This window comes from Aythya ferina, assembly GCF_964211825.1.
Source record: "Aythya ferina genome assembly, chromosome: 1".
NCBI classification, from domain to species: domain Eukaryota; kingdom Metazoa; phylum Chordata; class Aves; order Anseriformes; family Anatidae; genus Aythya; species Aythya ferina.
The window spans coordinates 143968445-143987016 of record NC_140296.1 but is presented as its reverse complement, the minus strand read 5'-3'; the positions used below and the strand labels follow the sequence as shown (position 1 = coordinate 143987016).

At 42.8% G+C, this 18572-nt stretch overlaps 1 protein-coding gene across 4 annotated transcripts in view; it reads left to right on the top strand.

The window, feature by feature from the left end:
• Positions 1-14507: 14507 nt before the first annotated feature.
• The window catches only part of AMN1 (antagonist of mitotic exit network 1 homolog), a 23278-nt gene continuing 19213 nt past the window's right edge, over positions 14508-18572 (top strand). The window contains exon 1 of one of the 4 annotated variants that reach the window (XM_084506698.1): positions 14508-14542. In XM_084506698.1, the coding sequence (XP_084362824.1) occupies positions 14523-14542 (20 nt within the window). In that variant the 5' untranslated portion in view covers positions 14508-14522. Of the gene's footprint in view, positions 14543-15062; positions 15230-15411; positions 16710-18572 lie in introns of those variants that run through there. The other 3 variants (XM_084506695.1, XM_084506697.1, XM_084506696.1) reach the window with 3 other exon arrangements.

Sequence of the window (18572 nt, the reverse complement as noted above, 5' to 3'; positions counted from 1 at the left end):
ATTTACCCTTTGTGTGCTTGACAAGCAGGACAACTGTGCATAGATAACAGGTATAGGACAGACTTAGAAGTGCCCTATGGGACACGCTTGAGATCCCTGTCCTGATACAGAGCAGATCAAAGCACAACAGCAAACTGCAGCTGCACAAGTCCTCAATTAACAGGCATAAACAGCAGAGGAGGAGATTCTCCTGGACAGAGTTCCACGGTGCCTGTGTCCCCACTTGTGTGCCTCTGCCCACATTCAGGGATCCCCCAGTGGAAAAGGTGATAAAAATAAATACTCTGCATTTCACCCTTGGTTTTGTGGTTGTTCCTGCATCCTGCCTGTGCTGGCTCACACAGCTAGATACAAAACAATCAATGGGCATGTGAGTGGTTGCTTTGGAAATATAAATCACATTAATTGTCCTATGTAGACAAAGACACTGAGCATTTCTATCTTTTTTGTGAAATAATCCAACATAGAAATTCAAAGGAGGCATAGCATTAAAGTGCGGGAGTCTGAGAGATCAATCATCTGTAAAGTAACAGGAAACAGATGCACAGCTGGAAAAGGTCTTCTGAAGAGGCAAAAGGGTGATTAATATTGCTTGAACCATTTGTTATAAGGCGATAACACAAAATGCAGCACATGTGCAGGAACATTAGGACAAGCACAAAACTGCAGAAAGGAGTCTAACTCCCTGACAAGTAGCAGTGGAAAAATGAGTGAAAATGAAACGAGAAGAGCTACTACAGGAGCCTCAGCTCCACTTCCTCTGAAAATGCTTTATCACGGTGATACCACACACTGCTTCAGGATGGCTGATCAGCTTCTGCCCCAGAAAAGCCCTCACTTACTCTGAGTCCTGCTGAAGATCTATCTCAGTTCCCCAAATCTCTACTGTGCTGCTGTCTTCTCCCAGAGTCTTTTCAAGGCTGGGGAGCCAAAGTGCAGGGGCTGAGCAGTTCTTGCCCCAATTTCATACCTGAACTCTAACACTGTAAGCAGTCCAGGGTTAAGCAAATATTTGCTTGGGCCTCTATTGTCTACTAGATTCTAGTCAAGAATAGCCTAAATCCTTCTGCTTAAAACTACTTTAATTCAGTAGGCTTGAGTAAGCTTGTAAAGTAAGCACAGACTGCACCCTTAGCCTAAGGGATGCTAACAGGCACACACTGCTTAGTATTCATAATACTAAACCAGAACTTTCAGACTGCAGTCTCTCGTTCACAAGGTTTAAAATCCTGCAGAACCTTAAGTCTCAGTGGCTTCAAGCTGGTATGGCAAAATGTTATTTACTCAATCTGACTGCAAGTTCTTCCCAGCATTGAGCCTCAAGTGAAATCTTCTAGCCAGCCCTATGCAGCAGCTTGTCAAACTTCAAGCCCATACCTAAAACGCTCTGGTAAAGTATCTCAGATACTCTCCAGTTAGCATCAAACTGCCCAGACCCATCCATCTGGACTCTGAGATTCTGCATCCAGATACCAAAAGCTGCTTCTAACCTGGATCTTGCCAGTCTTGTGCAGAATTGAGTTTACTAGAAAGTCTTGTTTCACTGCCTCTTCTCTTCCAGAAGTCCACCATCTATCAACACCTTTGAGCCTCTTAAAGGCTTGCATATGTTCATTACAAGGCTCTGCTTTGTCTTTACATGAGATGATTTCTGAAACTGCTAGAAAGAAATAAGAGGAAACATTGGTGCTCAGTGTTGTTTTTTTTTTTCTATATCCATTAGCGACTGATTGCAGTCTTATTATGATCAATTAAGAGTCTTTATTGCAAGATGGCTATGCTCTTTTTCTACACTTTCTTCCCAGATGTTTTCTTTCAAAAACCCTCCAACCGCACCTTTACAGTTCTTTGGTCCCTTTGCCTTGTCATTTGCTGATCCTTGTCTCAATGCATCTCTTGGGCTAGTGGGTACCTTATCACAACCTGGTTGGTTCTGGTCATGCTCTGTTACTTTTCTTTTCCCCTGGGCCTCATAGCAGTCTTTGCTCTTATCTCCTCTTGTTATTTATCTATGCCTCAGGCTCCATGGTGACTCTCATCCTCCACATCTCTCTTGTCTTCCAGTTCTACCTTCTTTGACTCATGTGGTCACAAGTCCTTTATCTATGTACATTGCTAATTAAACCCACTTTGTCTATATGATCATAGATCCCACAATCCACTACAGAAGCCACTACAGCCCAGCATTGCTTGTGGCATCCTGCACAAATACAACCTCAGTTCCAGCTCCAAAAGGGGAACTATAGAGGCTATATTATCAGTACCTGCCTGTTGTCTATGATGTACCCCTACCATCACTCAGACCTGTGAGATTAGCAGGTTAATATTCTACAGTCACTCTTTGAAGGAATGAAAGCAGGACACCAGGTCTGGTTTCAGAATGACACGCATCAAGTCCAGTTTGTAGTGTCAGCAGAGTCCACCAAGACATGACTTACACTGGCTAGCAATGTGAGATACTGTGGCCTCAGGAAAAACTATACTTGTTAGCATGCAAAAAGGAGCTTATTCATACAGGTTAATGAGCCAGACAGCAGGAACAGTTCATAACTGTCAGACAAAGAAAACTTCCAGTGTTAGAGATAAGGCACATGTCATATCCCTAAACTATCTGTAAATGGAATAAGGGCAAGCCAATCTAACAGAGCTCACTCAACAGCAGAAGCTTAATAGCTAATTGCTTAATTACAGTATACATGGTTGCCTTATTCTTAATTTATGGAATTGCTCAGGAACTGAGATGATTTAGTTATTTATCAAATACATTGCCTAATCGCTACAAGTTATTAATGCAGAAAATAAATAATAAATTCACCCTAACAGTTACAGCAGGGAAAGGTGCTTATATATCTATAAAGTTATTTCACTCATTCTCTTATGTTCTAAGCATCAAAGGTGGGTGCATCAGAGCAGACTGACCAGAGCCATCTGAAGGTCACACAGAGGATGCAGAACAGCTACAAAGTCTTCTTCACATCTCTTTATTGGCTATGACAGAAGTTTTGGTTGGTTTTTAGACAGGTCCTGTAGAAGTCATATTAATTCTAGAGTGAACCTTGCTCCTTTCAGCACCCTTAAGTCCTCAGACTTGTTACTACTCATTTTTGTTTTCCTACTTCAGGTATTTCTAGGGCTATAATCTGTCTTCTTGCTGCTCTGAGGAGAAGAGAAAAGGCATATGGAGTGTGCTAGAATCTCATTACCCACCTCCTGCTGTGAGGAGCATGCCACATAGCAGAAAAATGCTGCTCCCTAATGGAAAGGCTCCCAGGCAGCAAGCAGGGAGCAGACCAGCAATACCTGAGCAAGTTAAGTAGATAAAACCTGGAGACTGCAATTAAATCCAACCAAGGATTCAGAGCATAAAACAGTATCATAGCAGTGCTGCAGGTCCAGGATTGGGCTAGTTCATATGTTGAATGGAGGACCAAGGTGCTCTGTAGACAAGTATTAGCATAGCTACATGTATAGCCAAGATGAAAACTCACACTCCACCACCACAGTTTTAACAGAGAAGGAATGCCCAGGACTCAGCTTAAATAGAGTTCCTAAGCCCCCTGTTGTGGTCTTGTCCCTTAGGGCTTATTAGTGTCCTCAGGGCCCTAACACCGCAGGTCTTCTGCTGATAACTCAGCTGCGCTGTAGCCATGTTGGAGTGCAGGTCTCTGGACATGATGAAAACAAACAAACAAACAAAAAAAAAAAAAAAAAAAAAAAAAAACACAGTATATTCCTTGGTGCTTTCCACTTTTATTGCTGTTAGCCATCTCCCTGGTCAGGGATCAACCCTAGGTATTCTTTTAATCCTTCATCTATTGTTTTTCCCTCTGCTTTCACCTGCAAACTTACTATTCATAATTCACTCATGTTAATCATCTTAAGACTGCTTTTACAAAACTTTACATTAGTAAGCCTAAGATATAAACCTGTATATATGTTTTGCTTCTCCAAGTAAACATAAAATGGAATCTCTGCCAATATCTATGTGCCCTGTCATTGTCTTAGTGGTAAGTATCTACCACTCTAGTGGACTAATGCTATGTCTATAATCATCTATATTTCCATAAAGAAGCAGGCACTTTTGGAAAGGATTTGGCACTTTTAGATTGCCTTCTTTCACTCTTTGTAGCTGGTGACATTTCATGGAAGTAACAAGGTACTGTAATCAGCGTTTTTCTCTATCTTTCTGTTTTTCCTTCTGTCTTTTTCTGTCTTTCCTTCTTTCAAGGAAAAAGCCTTACTGTGGTTCTTTCTCTTTGAAATCACTTCCTAGCTGAGTGACACCTTTATTAAAGCTCAGGTCATTAGTGTAGATGCCATGTAATCAGGAAAGCTGGTAGAGCAAAGAATATATTAGCAGTTCATTATAGCAACTGTAGATTCATAGAAAGTAATTAGGTATAAAGTGACCTGTTTGTATTTCCTCTTGCAAAAGTAAAACTGAGCTGCCTATTCCAGCAAGTTCTTCAAGCACTGTGTTACAGCAACACTTCCAAGGGCAGTGAGAACTGTGCCTTACTGACTCACCAGGCCACCACAACCATGAGATTTCCATTAACGAGACCAGTGTTGAAATAAACATGAGAAGCATTATCATTGTTATTTTCAAAATAGAATTATGCAGCGAGACCACTCTGCTTAAGCTCAAAGCACATAACTGAACATGTTAAACTGACTGCACCACTCTGAAGAACTCAGGGTTGTTCTATATGGGACAGTCTGAGAGAAAAATCTGAACTTCCATGGGAAAGTAAAAGTTCCTTAATACTTTCTATGGGTTAGAAGACCCTATGTAGGAAAATTGCTGTAATATGTAGATAGTGAACAGTCACAAAATCTGTAGAATGAAAAAATTGAAGCTATTCTGAAGGTCTCAAGCAGAGTATGATAGATGTGTAAGATCTAATCTGCAGCATAGCAGAAGTCTACCAGTTGTAAATAAATAAGCAGTTGAAAATTACTTTAGGATGTCTCAATGCACCTACATTCCCTCAAGTCTGTTTAGCCAGATGTGTTTATCTGTGTATCTTATTCTGAACCAGGAAAAGATTTTATCATTTATAACGATGGCAAATTCAAGGCATCCTGTCTATGTGGCGTATTCACTATGCCTGAAAACTAGTCTCCCACACAGAGATGTCTGTATGGGTCTGTCATGATGTCTATCCCTCCAAATCTCTGCAGCTGTGCTGGTGTAGCTACCACTCACCTCTTAACACCCCCCCCCCCCCCCCCAGTCTTACTTATCAGACCAGTGCTCATGGATATGTGCACAATAACATAAGCACATAGCCTGTGTGGTAAATCCTTCCACCATGTAAAACAATGATTTGTTGAGGACAGCTACGGTTAGCTGTGGGAGGCTGTCAAACTTTTGTTTATTATGTTAAAATTACAACTCTGAAAGATACTGCTCAACCGTCACTACCTCTAAACATTCCTAAACTCAGACAGGCATTATTTATGGTTAAGGCAGAGTCTCCCCTCTCTCCTCTTTTCTTCTTCTTAGGGCTTTGGAAATTTGTGAAGTAGACAAGAGAGATAATGTAACGGCTTTGTACAGCACAGTTTGTTCTGAGAAAGGAAAAACAAAAGGTGTTTTTGATTGTTTACTAAGGCACACAGTAAGCATAGTGCAAAAGGTATATATATATTCTCTTAATGAACCATTGTTTTATAGATTAAGTTTTTAATGAACTTTGGACAGGAATAAATTCACAACCTATTCACTGACCCCAGAACAAGAATACATGCCATGCATGAGTACTGTCTGCCACATCTAGAAAACACCATGTATGTTATCAGAAAAGTGTATCTTGAAGGATGTTGCAGAAAAAAAAGGAGCTACCTGTTGGAAATCAGCCGACCACTGTACAAAAGTTGCATAACTTTTGAACATGAATAATTGTATAAAAACCTACTGAAACAGAATGCTCTTTCGATTATGTGCAGGGCTACAACAAAATTAGCTGTATGTGGGTGCCATTGTTTTGGAACCAGTTATGCAGCATGAATCACTCTGGCATTCATTAATGCTTCATTTGCAAGTAACGCCTTGCTGTAATTAACAAAAACAAACCACAAAAGTTTGTGTAGGATCTAGTATCCTGCTCTTGAGGCCCTACTGCAATGTGGATACAACACTGGGTTATGATACATTGGGATTGTTGTCTAGCTCCACAATGGATCAAAATATTCTCTTACAGCACCAGTTCTGATCTCTTCTGTTTTGCCTTAAAAATCCTTCAGAATCATGACTTGTCTTCTAAACAAAATGCAGCTATTATTTTGGAAACCAGGCTTTAATTAAATACAGTTGATCTCACACACATCTCTGAGAGGAGGAGGGAAGCTTGGTAACTGTTGATAATTGACAAAAACAAACAAACAAACAACTACGGAGGTCCTCATTGTCACAGGGAAGAAAGGAAAACCAAACAACGTGACTGCCAAGTTCAATTTATTCAGCAGACCAAGTGATGGGTAGGCTGTGCTGAGGAAAGCTTCTCACTCACACACACGCACAAACACATCCCCATTTACCTGCCCCATCCACCACTTTAACCAGATGGTGCAGTTGAGCTCTGGGGACCTGACACTTGTTCTGTCCAACCTGGCTCGGTGTCAGGCTCTTGGGCAGCAGCTTTGTCTGGCGTGTACCCAGACATTACCTTGCACCTTCTGCCTCCTAACAGTGTCAGACATCCCGCTAAGGATCTCTACTGCTAAGGGGTTTTGTACCCTGATATCAGCACAGGCTGCCAGCCAGTATACTGTGATAGACTTTTCCAGCAGTTTCAGGTGCTGCTCTGTAAGAGGAAATGTAAAGGCAGCAGGAGGTCACAGACTCATGGTATGGGAACTAACGCACTGAGATTGTACACTAACCAGACTGTCAACCCAGAACAAATATAGAGAATTTGTGTGATCATAAAATAACTGAGTCACATACTTAGCATAAATGGATTGGTGATTTAGCAAAAATAAATCCAATATTTGGCAAGCTATATGGTAAATAATGTATCGGTTAAGTCAGCTGCATGGTAAGGGAGACAGTATTGGATACAAAGGGATTGGCTATCTCCAGATTAGTTTCACAGACTCACCATAGAACGTCGCTCTGAGGGGAGAAAAAAAAAAAAAAAAAAAAGGACAGAAGATGACAGGTCAGAGATTCAAGGGGATAAAAAGTAAATTCACAAACTATGGGGTGGCAGCTGCAGAAGAAAAATAGCATTGAAGACTTCAGTATGTTAGGACCAACTGCAGTGGAAGCAGATATTTTTCTCCAGAGCACCTCAACATGTCATATAACAAACCGTGGATCTGCTCTGCAATAGACATGGACCCCATGGGCAACACTGGGGGTCCTGCATACCTTAATAGCTTAGGAGAACCTGAGAATTTGTCATAATTATATGTTGCTACACTTTGAATATTTTATAGTAATTAAATTTTCTAAAGCTGTTGCTATTAAAGGATCATGCCATACATGTCTGCATATTCACGGCCATTATTCTTCTGTGGGTAATACTGTTTTACATTGGAGGAGGTATAAGGTACTTTTCAGATCTCAATAAAAGTCAGCTCATGGGTATAGATAATTAAATGTCGTGTATTGAATATTTAGGAAACAAGAATAATGGGGCAATGTTATGTCTCTTCTGATACTGGGACACCAAATGTATGTCAGCTCTGGACAGACCTCTTCAAGGTGACCATTGCACACTGTGCAGAATTGCCAGCTATGATGAGGTTCAGTGTGCCTCACCACTTGCACTGCTTTTAAAAGCTTTTTCCTCAAAAAAACAACCATTGACTTGTCCAAAGAATGCAAAATGTCCATGAAGGACAGATGCATGTGTCAAAACTTCAGACAGGACCATATGTACAACCTCTTGTAACATCTTCAAGCTTGTTTAACAGAACATAAATTAGGGCATGGCCCAAAGCAGCTTGGGGCATTCAGCACGCACTTAGGCAGAGTGGGATACTCAGCAGATACTAAGCATGAACAACAGGTAGGAAGGCACACTTGTAGCTGCATGTACCTCAGGATCTCTAACTCCTCACTCCAACATCTTCTGATGTGGTTCCCACTACACACTCATATATTTTGTTCCTGCTAACATTCTCCTGTCAGTTGTCATCCCAGGGCCACTCAGTTCTTGTTGCATGGTCCTGTTTGTCATGACTTGCCTCTCTCAGCCCGTTTTTATATTGTACTCAACTCTTGGTCAAGATTAGGCTATAGTACTCCTTTTATTAACTTAAAAGCTCCAGGCCTTCCCACTACTATGGTGTCAGCTGGCAAGATGGGCTAGGTGGGACCCGTACACAGAGTTCAAAATAAAAACTGGGACTGCTGAAATGGATTGCTAGATGTGGTCTTGCTCTTCAACAGACTGGTTTAAAAAAATATATTTATGCATATATGTTCCAGCATGAATTCTGGAAACTTGTTCCTTGCCAACTTAACTCTCTGTCATGTCACTGAGCAATAACAAGATTTAAGACCATTGCTAATAAAATTTAATAGCCACAACATCTTCATTGGAAAGTACAGCTAGAAGTGGCAGTCAATAGTGGTGCAGCAGTTTCTGAGCTCTTGCTTCTAGATGTTCTGGGATCTTCTGGAATCATTGCTAAATGACCTCTGGGAACATTTTTGGGAAGTGTTTTAGATGCTTGATGGTGCCTGCTACTGTTGGGAACAGATAGGTGGAGGAGGCCTTGATTTCTATCAAGATGTAGCAAGGCTGAAGAGCTCTGTCAGCTGTCTTTGATCGTAGGGTTCTTGGACCCTTTGTTCCAGCTGATGATGATCAGGGAGGGTCTGACACCCTTTAAGCCACTCCTTGGGAAAGGTCTATATATAAGAGCTGGGCCTAAAAGGGAGGTTTTAGGGTGCAGTGAGCTGGTAGAAAGGTTGATGTAGGAGATGCTAGTGCCTTTTCTAGTAGTAGTGCATACTTCATTAATGGTGGGGATGTGCTGCAGGGCACTGATCTTAGCAGACATTGGAAAAATTTCTACTGTAATGTTAGAAGCCTCAACTCAGATGGAGCTTCAGAAGGAGGATATTGGTTGGGGGCAGTGATACTTGTCTTCTCTTAAAGGCCAGTAGGAAATCCTTTCAGTTGAAGGAGGTACGCATTTTTTTAAGGAGTTATATGGACTGGATTCTGTGATACTATAACTTTGAGAGCCCCTGGAGGTATGTGCTAAGGGAAAAACAGGCTGAATTTGCCTATTTAGGTGGGAAAAAGATGGCAAAGGTTAGAAGCTGCAGACTTCTGGCACTAAGAGTTTATGCTCTGACTGAAGTCTTACAACTACAGAATAGCTTCAGTGCCTTAAAGAGAAGAGGCTGGATGCTCTGTCAAATGAAACCTTTGAGCTGGTTTTGATGGAGCTTCACAGGAGCACCAGAGCAAAACACTGGAAGTTAGTGGAGGGTGACCGTTCTGCTATAGGGAACAGGCTTATCTGCTGGCCTGTTGCCTTTATTGTTTGCAAAGGACTTGCTCTTCAGACATTATGGAGAGCCTGCAAGTTTTCACGGCTCTCAGGTTATTGTCACTATGCTGAATTTTTTTTTTTTTTTAATGGGGCATCAGTGGTATTGCCAGAGGAAACCTGGAAAGTATGAAGTGTCACACACTTGGTTCTAAGCTGATGGTTAAGGATGTAAGGGTCCATGTAATGTTTACTCAGTTCTGGTAGTCATTAACAGGGTTTTGGTTTGTGTGATTGTGGCATATTCTTTAAGGACTGAATACTGCTTGACAGACATGGGATCAACTGTGCCAAGTTTAGGTTGGGGGGGAAGAAGCCAACAAGATGGCCAATCTCATAAGAGCTTTTAACTAAGAGTGATAGCGGAAAAAATGACAATCAGGTGAGAAATTCTAAATCAGATTAGCAAGCAAATAATGTTGTTTGATGTGAACCAAGGGGAGTCTAATCAATAAAACAGGGCTCAAGTGGTGTTAACCCAAATACATGCATGTAATGCTGTCCTGTTGACCCTTGTTTGTAGGGGAAGGCCTTACCCTCTTTGTAGGAAATCAGTATGATTGGGTGCCTCTCTGAAGCATCTGTACACTTAATGCATGCATCATGGGGAACAAACAGAAGCAATGAGAGTCCTGTGAACCACTGTGGGGCTACAGTATCACTCCAATAATGGAGACAAGGTGGGATATTTCATCAAATTGGAGTATTACAGTGAATGAATACAGGCTTTTTAAGGACAGGTTAGGAAGGTAAGCAGGGCAAGTTCTCTCATGTGAGAGGGTAGTGGGGACTGCATGGAGTTCTGACTAGGGGCAGACAGTTTGATAAGAGCTTATGGCTCAGGATTAGTGGGTAGACCAACACTGGTAATGGTTTGGTGTGTGTCTGCTACAGCTTGTGTTTTTAGGATGGAGTTCTAGATGAGGTTTTCAGGCACCTAGAAGCCCCGTGTTTGCATGCTCTAGTCTCAGAGAAGTCTTCAGCTCCCCCAATGTCCCCTGCAAGGTCAATGGTGCAGGGCACAAGCAATCCAGGATAGTTCTGTAGTGCCCTGACAAGTTTTTGTCACATAAGTCTGAGGAATTGATCCTTGCCTCCAAGATAGAACTGGGAGGCATAGGTCAGGGCAGCCTTGGCAGCAGTTGTAATGAGATGGAGTTCAGGATCATGAAAGGAGGAAATGAGGTGAAAAGCAGGGTCATAGCTCTGGACTTCAAGAGGTCAGTCTTTGTCCTGTTCATGTGTCTACTTGGATGAATCCCATGTGATATTCCAAAGAGAAGAGATACAGGAAAGCTGGTTAACTTTTTCCTTTTTTTTCCAAGGACAACCTCCTCTGTGATAGTGTCTATCTGAACATGCAGGGAATTTCACAAAGGTGGCAGAGGGGCTTGTATGGATGACCTAGGAGCTTCTGGCTATAGTCAAACATGAGAGGAAGCATGAACAAGTAGCCCAGAAATCACAGAGGTGCTGTTGAGTGTGAAGGGTTAGGCTAGGGATTGGGCTCAGTTGGATCTTGTGAAGGATGTGGAGGGCAATGAGAAGGGCTTCTGCAAGTACATTGGCAACAGAAGGAAAGCTAAAGAATGTGGACTCAAGCCTGAATGGGACTGGAAACCAGAAGGAAAAAGTATTCAGTGAGTTAACACAAGGCATTATGAAGAATGAATTCAGGCAAAACCTAGGTGGAGTTCAACTGTAGGTTTTGTGTGTAGACACTTGTATTTTTAGCATGAGTGACTGCTAAATAACCTGAGCACATAGTGTGATGACAGTGTGTGCTGTTTCTTAACACAACCTGTATGCACTGTTTGTAAGATCTTGATCCCATGGAATGTGTGAAAGCGTAACACTCTTGGCAAACTTCAGTGTACCATCTAGAACACTGAGTATTGTGTAAGTAAAAGACTGATAACTCTCTTTATCTGAAAGAATACTAGTAAGATGTGAAGAGCAGTGAAGTCATTGAACCTTATTGCAAAATGCGGTTCTGCACTGAATGCTGTGGGTCTACCAGAGAGGACCATTTAATGCTGTATCTTTGCATGACTTCCAGCAGTAGAAGGGATATGTAAGAGCTCTTGAGAACTCCTAATAGACTTTTTCTCTTAAACATCCTGTGCTTTTTGCCCTGAGATTCAAAAGAACCAGCACTTCACTCTGCAAGACAGATATGAAGGCTGAGGTCCTCAATGCTTTTTTCACCTTGGTCTTTACTGGTAAGACCTGCATTCAGGATTCCCAGGTCCCTGAGATGAAGGGGGAATGTTGGGATAATTAGGTGGTGAGGTACACTAGAAACAGCCAACTGTCAGGTTATAAGGGTTGTAATCAGCAGCACAAATAAAAGATGCAGGCCAGTCCCTTGAGGTTAATACCAGGGTCATACCATTTAAATCCTCAACAGTGACTGGCAATGTGTCAGAGTGCATACTCACTTTCTTCCAGATCTGCAGCTGGGAACAGTGGCTAACCTCTCTGAGTAGAGACAGCTGACAGTCTGGAGGAATGGGCAAAGTGGAACTTCATGAAGTTCAGCAAAGGGAAGTGCTCCCTGCTGCACCTGAGAAGTTTAAAACAAAAAAACATGCACTGATACAGGCTGGGGCCCAACTTAATAATAGCATCTTTGCAGAATTTTTTCTTGAGCACTTCTTGAATCACATTACAGCCTGGTGGGAAATTGTGCTGGTAAAATACCATGTGTAGTCTGATGTGACTGAAGCTCTTTCTGCAGCTGCCTGTGGTTGAATCTGGTTAAGATCAGCATGTGTAACTGCTGAGGTACCCTGGTGCCAGTTTCGGTTTGACATACAGTGCTGCTCTGTGAAGCTTGGTAGACCATGAGCTGCTTCAGAAGTAGCTCCTGAGGATGTTAGCCTAATTGAAGCAAACTGTGACCTGAATCTCTTGAAAAAGACCAAGAAAAATAGCTGTTTGTAAACCAAGGGTATTTGCTCACTGGGTATCACAGGCACACAGTTTGTTGTAACACAGTGAGAGCACTGGTTTGGGAACAAGTAGCTAGTGGCAGGGGTGCTTTTAATCTGATTTAAATTAGCATTGTCAGAGATGGTGCCTGAAAGCTCTTGCTGCCCATGAGTCTGCTGGACTTCTTAGCCTTGCTCCTTGAGCGGCAGCCTACCATGATTATGCTGTGTTATAAGTTGCCCCCTTAATAAATTTTCAGAGAGCATTGCATTAATAATAGAAAGGAATTTATTGAGTAAGCAACAGCAAGCAAAACAGTGCTGGGTGGCCGGGGAGTCTCGGCTCTGCCAACGGCGCGCACCTCACCCACGCCAGGGTCCCTTTTTATATCTTGGTAATTCTGGGATTACACAGCACATCCTGGTATATTCTGCGACTGCGCGCACTGTTGCTAGGGGGTCGTCTCTGTCCCTCTGGTGGTTGTGAAGATGAAGGCTGTAGTCTTCCTCAGCATTGTGGTTCAACTTCTTTTTTTATTTGGTCGTGTTGGCCCAGCATGAGACAGGAATGCAGGATGTTGATACACTAGTTTAGCAACTTCTCAGGAGATGGTTCCATGAGCTTTGCAGCAGTGTCTTTGAACAAAAGAGGCAACTGAGATGCAGAAGGAGAGAAGGGGAGGGCGTTCTCTTTTTTGTTACATTAAGCAAAAGAATTTTCATAGTGCCTAGCCAAGTATTATACAGCTCCTTACTTCAGCAGGGAGCTTTCACAACTCCCGCTCCTCAAACAGAACTCCTTGTTTTTATAATACAAAAGACAATGAACAAACATTTATTGTGTATTACATGCTGTATTTCCCGTGTAAAAGGTATGACATGGGAGGCCTGCTGGTACCTGTGGCCTGGGAGTTTCTGCCCTCAAGGCTGAAATAAATTCTAAAATGTATTTACTCAACTGTCCTAAAAACAACAACAGCAAAACTTAAGTCCATAAAAGGTTTTGATGTAACTGAATAAAAAGCCATAGTCTACATGCACTTCATGAAATGTTTTTCCTCTTGTCCTCTTCAGAGACATCACATTTTGCTTTTACCTGCAGCCATGTTGTGCCTTGCTGGCCCTCCAAGCTGCCAGGCGCAGGAGGAGGCGCAGCTCTCTCCTGTGCTCCCTGACACAAACACCCCTTCCTTCACAGCAGCTAAAGCTGAAGGACTCCTGTGGCCTCCCTGGAGCTAGGACCTCTCTGCTCCTTGGAGGTGTCTCATACTGTTATGGGGGGTGTTATAGGTTTGAACAAAAGAGGCAACTGAGATGCAGAAGGAGAGAAGGGGAGGGCGTTCTCTTTTTTGTTACATTAAGCAAAAGAATTTTCATAGTGCCTAGCCAAGTATTATACAGCTCCTTACTTCAGCAGGGAGTTTTTGCAACTCCCACTCCTCAAACGGAACTCCTTGGTTTTATAATACAAAGGACAATGAACAAACATTTATTGTGTATTACAGGGGGGACCAAGAACAGCCCCTTTGAGCTTGCTCTAATGGTTTCATGTGCTTCCTGTCTATGCAGGCAGAAATGTAATAAGGCGGGGAAAAAAAGACTGTGAGACATGGGATTAGAAATTAGAGGGTGATTGATTAAGAATGGATATGTAGACAACACTCATTGCTTGATGTGTGTTATGTTTGTGATGTACTCTGCTTGTGCTGCGCTTGCAGAAGACATGATGTATGTGCGAAGACAGCATGAAATAATGCCAAACTTGCAAGGCCTCAAAGGAACAGGAGCCCCTCGGACCCCGAGAACCAGATCAAACTAACCTTATGGTTCACACTGTGACCAAGGGCTCAGAGATAAGGGGGACTGTTTGTAAGAGGACAGGATGAGGGATGCTGAAGTTGCAAGACCTCGAGATAACAGGAGCCCCTGGGGCCCCGAGAACCAGATCAAACCAACCTTATGTTCTGGACTGTGACCTAGGGCTCAGAGAGCATGCACAAGGAGATGAGGTGAAAAATTCAGCTCTGATGAAGATGTCTTACTTCATCCCGATGACCACCAGAAAGTACTATGCAAGTGCAGAAGGACTGGTAAGATAATTAGTGTATGAAGTGGGGCTAGGCAGAGCAAGGAAATGAATATGCATAGATGTGCTGTGAAACTTAATGCATATGTAATATTTAGGGGATAAAAGAATGCGATTGAGTGAATTGTGTGTGCCTTTGGGAGCTAACCCACATGCGCCTAGCGCAGAAATAAACCACATACCTACTTTATAACTCATTTGCTTTGAGTTGTAGAGTTCTTCTGCGAATCACCTGCAGCTACAAGGATTCTGCAGGTCAGTGGGGATTAGGAATGCTGTTGCTGTGTTTCAGTGCCATGACTTCACCAAGCGTAAAAATGAGGGAAATGTGTTTGTAAAGAACGCGGTTGCAAAAGCTGTGGCACCTCGCCCAAAGCCTTCTAACCTACCCAAGGTCCCCCATACTTCATGTAGGCTGGGGAAAACACTGCGTGCTTAAAAATTAAACGCTCCCCTCGCTGTTTGGGGGTTTTCACAGTCTCTCAGCCGACTCCGTGTGGCGAAGCCGAGCCGCCCGCAGCGGGACTACATCTCCCATCATGCCCGCCTCCCCGAGGCAGCCGCCGCCATTTCGGCACCGTTCCCCGGAGCCGCTGGGCCGCCGCGGCTCCCCGTGCCCCGCCGCCGCCATGAGCCGCCTCAGCGGCGGCTGGGACGGTGCCGGCGGGGACGTCCAGCTCCTCCTGGACCTGTGAGTGCCGGGGGAGGCCGGCGGGACGAGGGACGGTCCTCTGGCCGCTGCCCTCCCTCGGGGCGGGCGTGGAGATAAAGGGGTGACAGGGCTCTTGGCAAGGCTCTGGGGGCTGGGAGGTGGGCAGGGAGGGTGACAGACGACTGGCAGGAGGTGACAGGCAGGATGGTCCTACATAAGTCTGTGTGTGGAGGGCTGGCAGAGCACCCCTGCGCTCTGCTGAGACCCCTGCACGGTGGTTTGCTTTGGGTTTTTGTTCCATCAGGCTCCTTGGTGTTTAGGAGGGAGTTAGAGAAAGGATGGGGCTCAAATGTTTGGTTTGACAGATGAAGCAAATAGATAGTAAATGATAGACTTACTCTTCTTTAAGGACACTGGAGATAAGATTATAATTGCCCTGGTATAGCCAGTAAATGTTTTATGGTATCATGCAGGGTGCAACAATAGTGAAAACAATGTAAATGGTTCATTCTTTATGTTTCAAATCAATAATGCACTCTGAAAACATCTGCCATTTTTTAAAATAAGAATGCAATTAATATGCTTTTCACTCAAGTTGAACTTCAAACTCAGTGGCAAGAGACAGTTAAAAGTAATTGGAGGTTTGACATAGCTCGATTTCCATATATCTACATTGGTTTTGGAGTATTTTCTGCAAATTTGAAGTAGTCAGTCTAAAATTGCAGGTCCCTATTCAAATGCAGCTGGGTTAGTCCCTTAACATGCACAAGGGACACAAAAATTAAGCTTGTATTTTCTTTTTAGATGCAATTATTTCTATGTACTACAGTATACGGTCACAGTGTGCTTCCATCTGGATGACTCTAGCTTTCCAGAAATTGTTCGTTTACTCTGTGGCTAAAATGTACATGTTATATGATAAGTATGTGTTTAGCACATACCAGATGTGCACTTTGTGACAAAGGACTGCTTGCCCATTCTTTTATGCAACTCAATTGACAGCCATCACAAGAAAAGGGCTGTTAGCATGGTAGGTGCACACACAGCTCAGTAGAAAGACTCAGAAAGGTTATTTGACTCACCCTAGCCAAAGGTAGGGTGCTGTTTTGCACCAAGGAGGTGCTGGTTCTTTTGAGATCTCAGTAGGTGTGGACACTCAAGTCTAGTTAACTGGTTTATTGTTTAAAGTAGTAGAAGACAAGATAGTAACCCTACAAGCTGTGAGGTGCTGGGAACACTGGCTGCTGTCACAGTGTCAGACAAGCCCCTTCACATTGATCAGCATGCTACACAGACCACATCAGTGGTGAGGTTCACAGTTGTTGTGGTCTTTTGAGTTTTGATAAGATTTTCTAAGAAGCAAGCAGCTATTCATTGTATCTGCTGATAAGTAAAGGAATGTAGCATTGAGTCGGATTTTCGTTCAGATCAGTTGCTGAACAGCTTGCTGTGCAACTGCGGGTTTTGGAGTCAGCATGAGGAAGGCACAGTTAAAGGTTGGATGGACAAGAGGGCTGGGGTTAGACTTTTCACCTGCTGTTTGGACTTCACATTCTGTTTGAGTGATGTGTAATAATAGCTGATCTGCTGATAAAAATCAGTTATCTTACTTGTTTCAAAGCTTGAACAGCCACAGTTCTCTTGTTCCTTATTCTTTGTATAATGTATTACATTACATGCTTATGTTCTCATGATTAGCTTTATACCTTAGACCTAGTAATTTCTCTTTACAGGTACTGTGAAGCTTGGTACTCTCAACGATTTCTACTTCTGACTCGATACTAACCTTTTTTTATGCTCCTTTATTAGTAGTGCTGTAGCAATTTCCTCTATTAATATTACAACTATTATACCAGTAAGATCAGTACTTGAAACTAATACACAGATTTGTTTTTAAAAATGTAATTAATTTTAGTGTATTGTTTAGTGTCTTACACTAATGAGGTGATGGCTATCTTCACTTTAAGCTTCTTGCTTTAAGGCTAACCTTTAAGCTTGTTGTTTTAACTAGCAGAAACGAAGAACTGAAATAGACCTGTGTGTGGTAGTCCTTTCAATAAGGGCATTATTGTTAACATCTCCAAACCTGAAAGTGCACTTACACAGGTGTTTCTTCTGATTCTTGGTACCTGCTGCTTGCTGCCCTATTTCACCCACCCCAAAAGAGCATTTAGCACTCCAGAGCTCACTTGCACAACAGCATCATAGGGGAAATACTTAGAAACTTTTTTATTGCCCCTCAAGTTATAGTAGCTTCTATAGTAGCTTCTGCTTTTTGGAGTTACTGTTCCCAAGGTGAGAAATGCCCGGCTAACATGTGCGCTCCCAGCCGATGCAGTCTAAAGGCCGGCACATTGATGTGAACCAAAATTGTGGTCGGTGTACGTGGTTATGCTTGGCTGAAAACTGACAGCGTAGGAGTTTCAGGGCCTGGCAAGGAGGGAGGATGCCTGGCAGCAACAACGCTTACAAGAGAAGTGAAGGCAGCTGGGGCAGATAACAGCTCTGGTTCTCATACTTCTAGGAGGATGTTACAAGGCTCTCAGAGCCCTGGCAGGTGTTAAGAGATGACTTGTTAATGCCCAGACATGAACTCAGAACCAAGAGAGTTTCTACAATCAAAAACGAGCCTCAGAGCAATGCAGATCAAACAACAGATTTAAAGGTGTTTTAATTAAGATTGTCACTGCATGATAAAGAAGTGCTCTGCACATGAAGTTAAGTACTGCTCAGACGTGACTGTTTCCCTGTGTCATTTGTAGATAGCTCCCGTGTAACAGATGTCAGTAGCAGGTGGCCAGCCTATTGCAGGTTAGTGCTTTGCCCAACCTGTCAGGGGTTTTGAAGACTAAGACCTGAAGGAAGGTATCAGAACAGTTGCAGCTGGGTACAGCTGCGTGAATGAAAACTGAGTGCAGGAGCAGAGCTTCAGTTTCAGAACAAAGCTAGCTTTATGGTCTTGCTATGAATATAAATTACCTGATCCAAAACAGTGCAGGACAGATGCATCTATTTTGTCATCTATTTTAGTGTCCATTCTCCTGGTTTGTTTCTTCTGATGCATCCCACTTCTGTCATCAATTCTGCTATTCTTTTCCATATGATATAACTTATTGTAAGGTGTACCTTGATGTAAGCTAAACTGTTTGTAGAATAATTAGCTATAAATATTGAATTTCTGTTTTATATATTGGAAATACACATTTACCCCGGTAAGTTTAAAGTTCATGGACCTTTTCTGTTTTGCACCCCTTGACGTTTTTGGAAAAATATGTTTTTGACACTTTGTACACAAGTTGCCTTTTATCGGGTCATTGCAGGAGTAATGCACTGCTCAGTTCTCCTTGCCCATGGAAAACAGGATCAATGGGTTTTGGTTTTA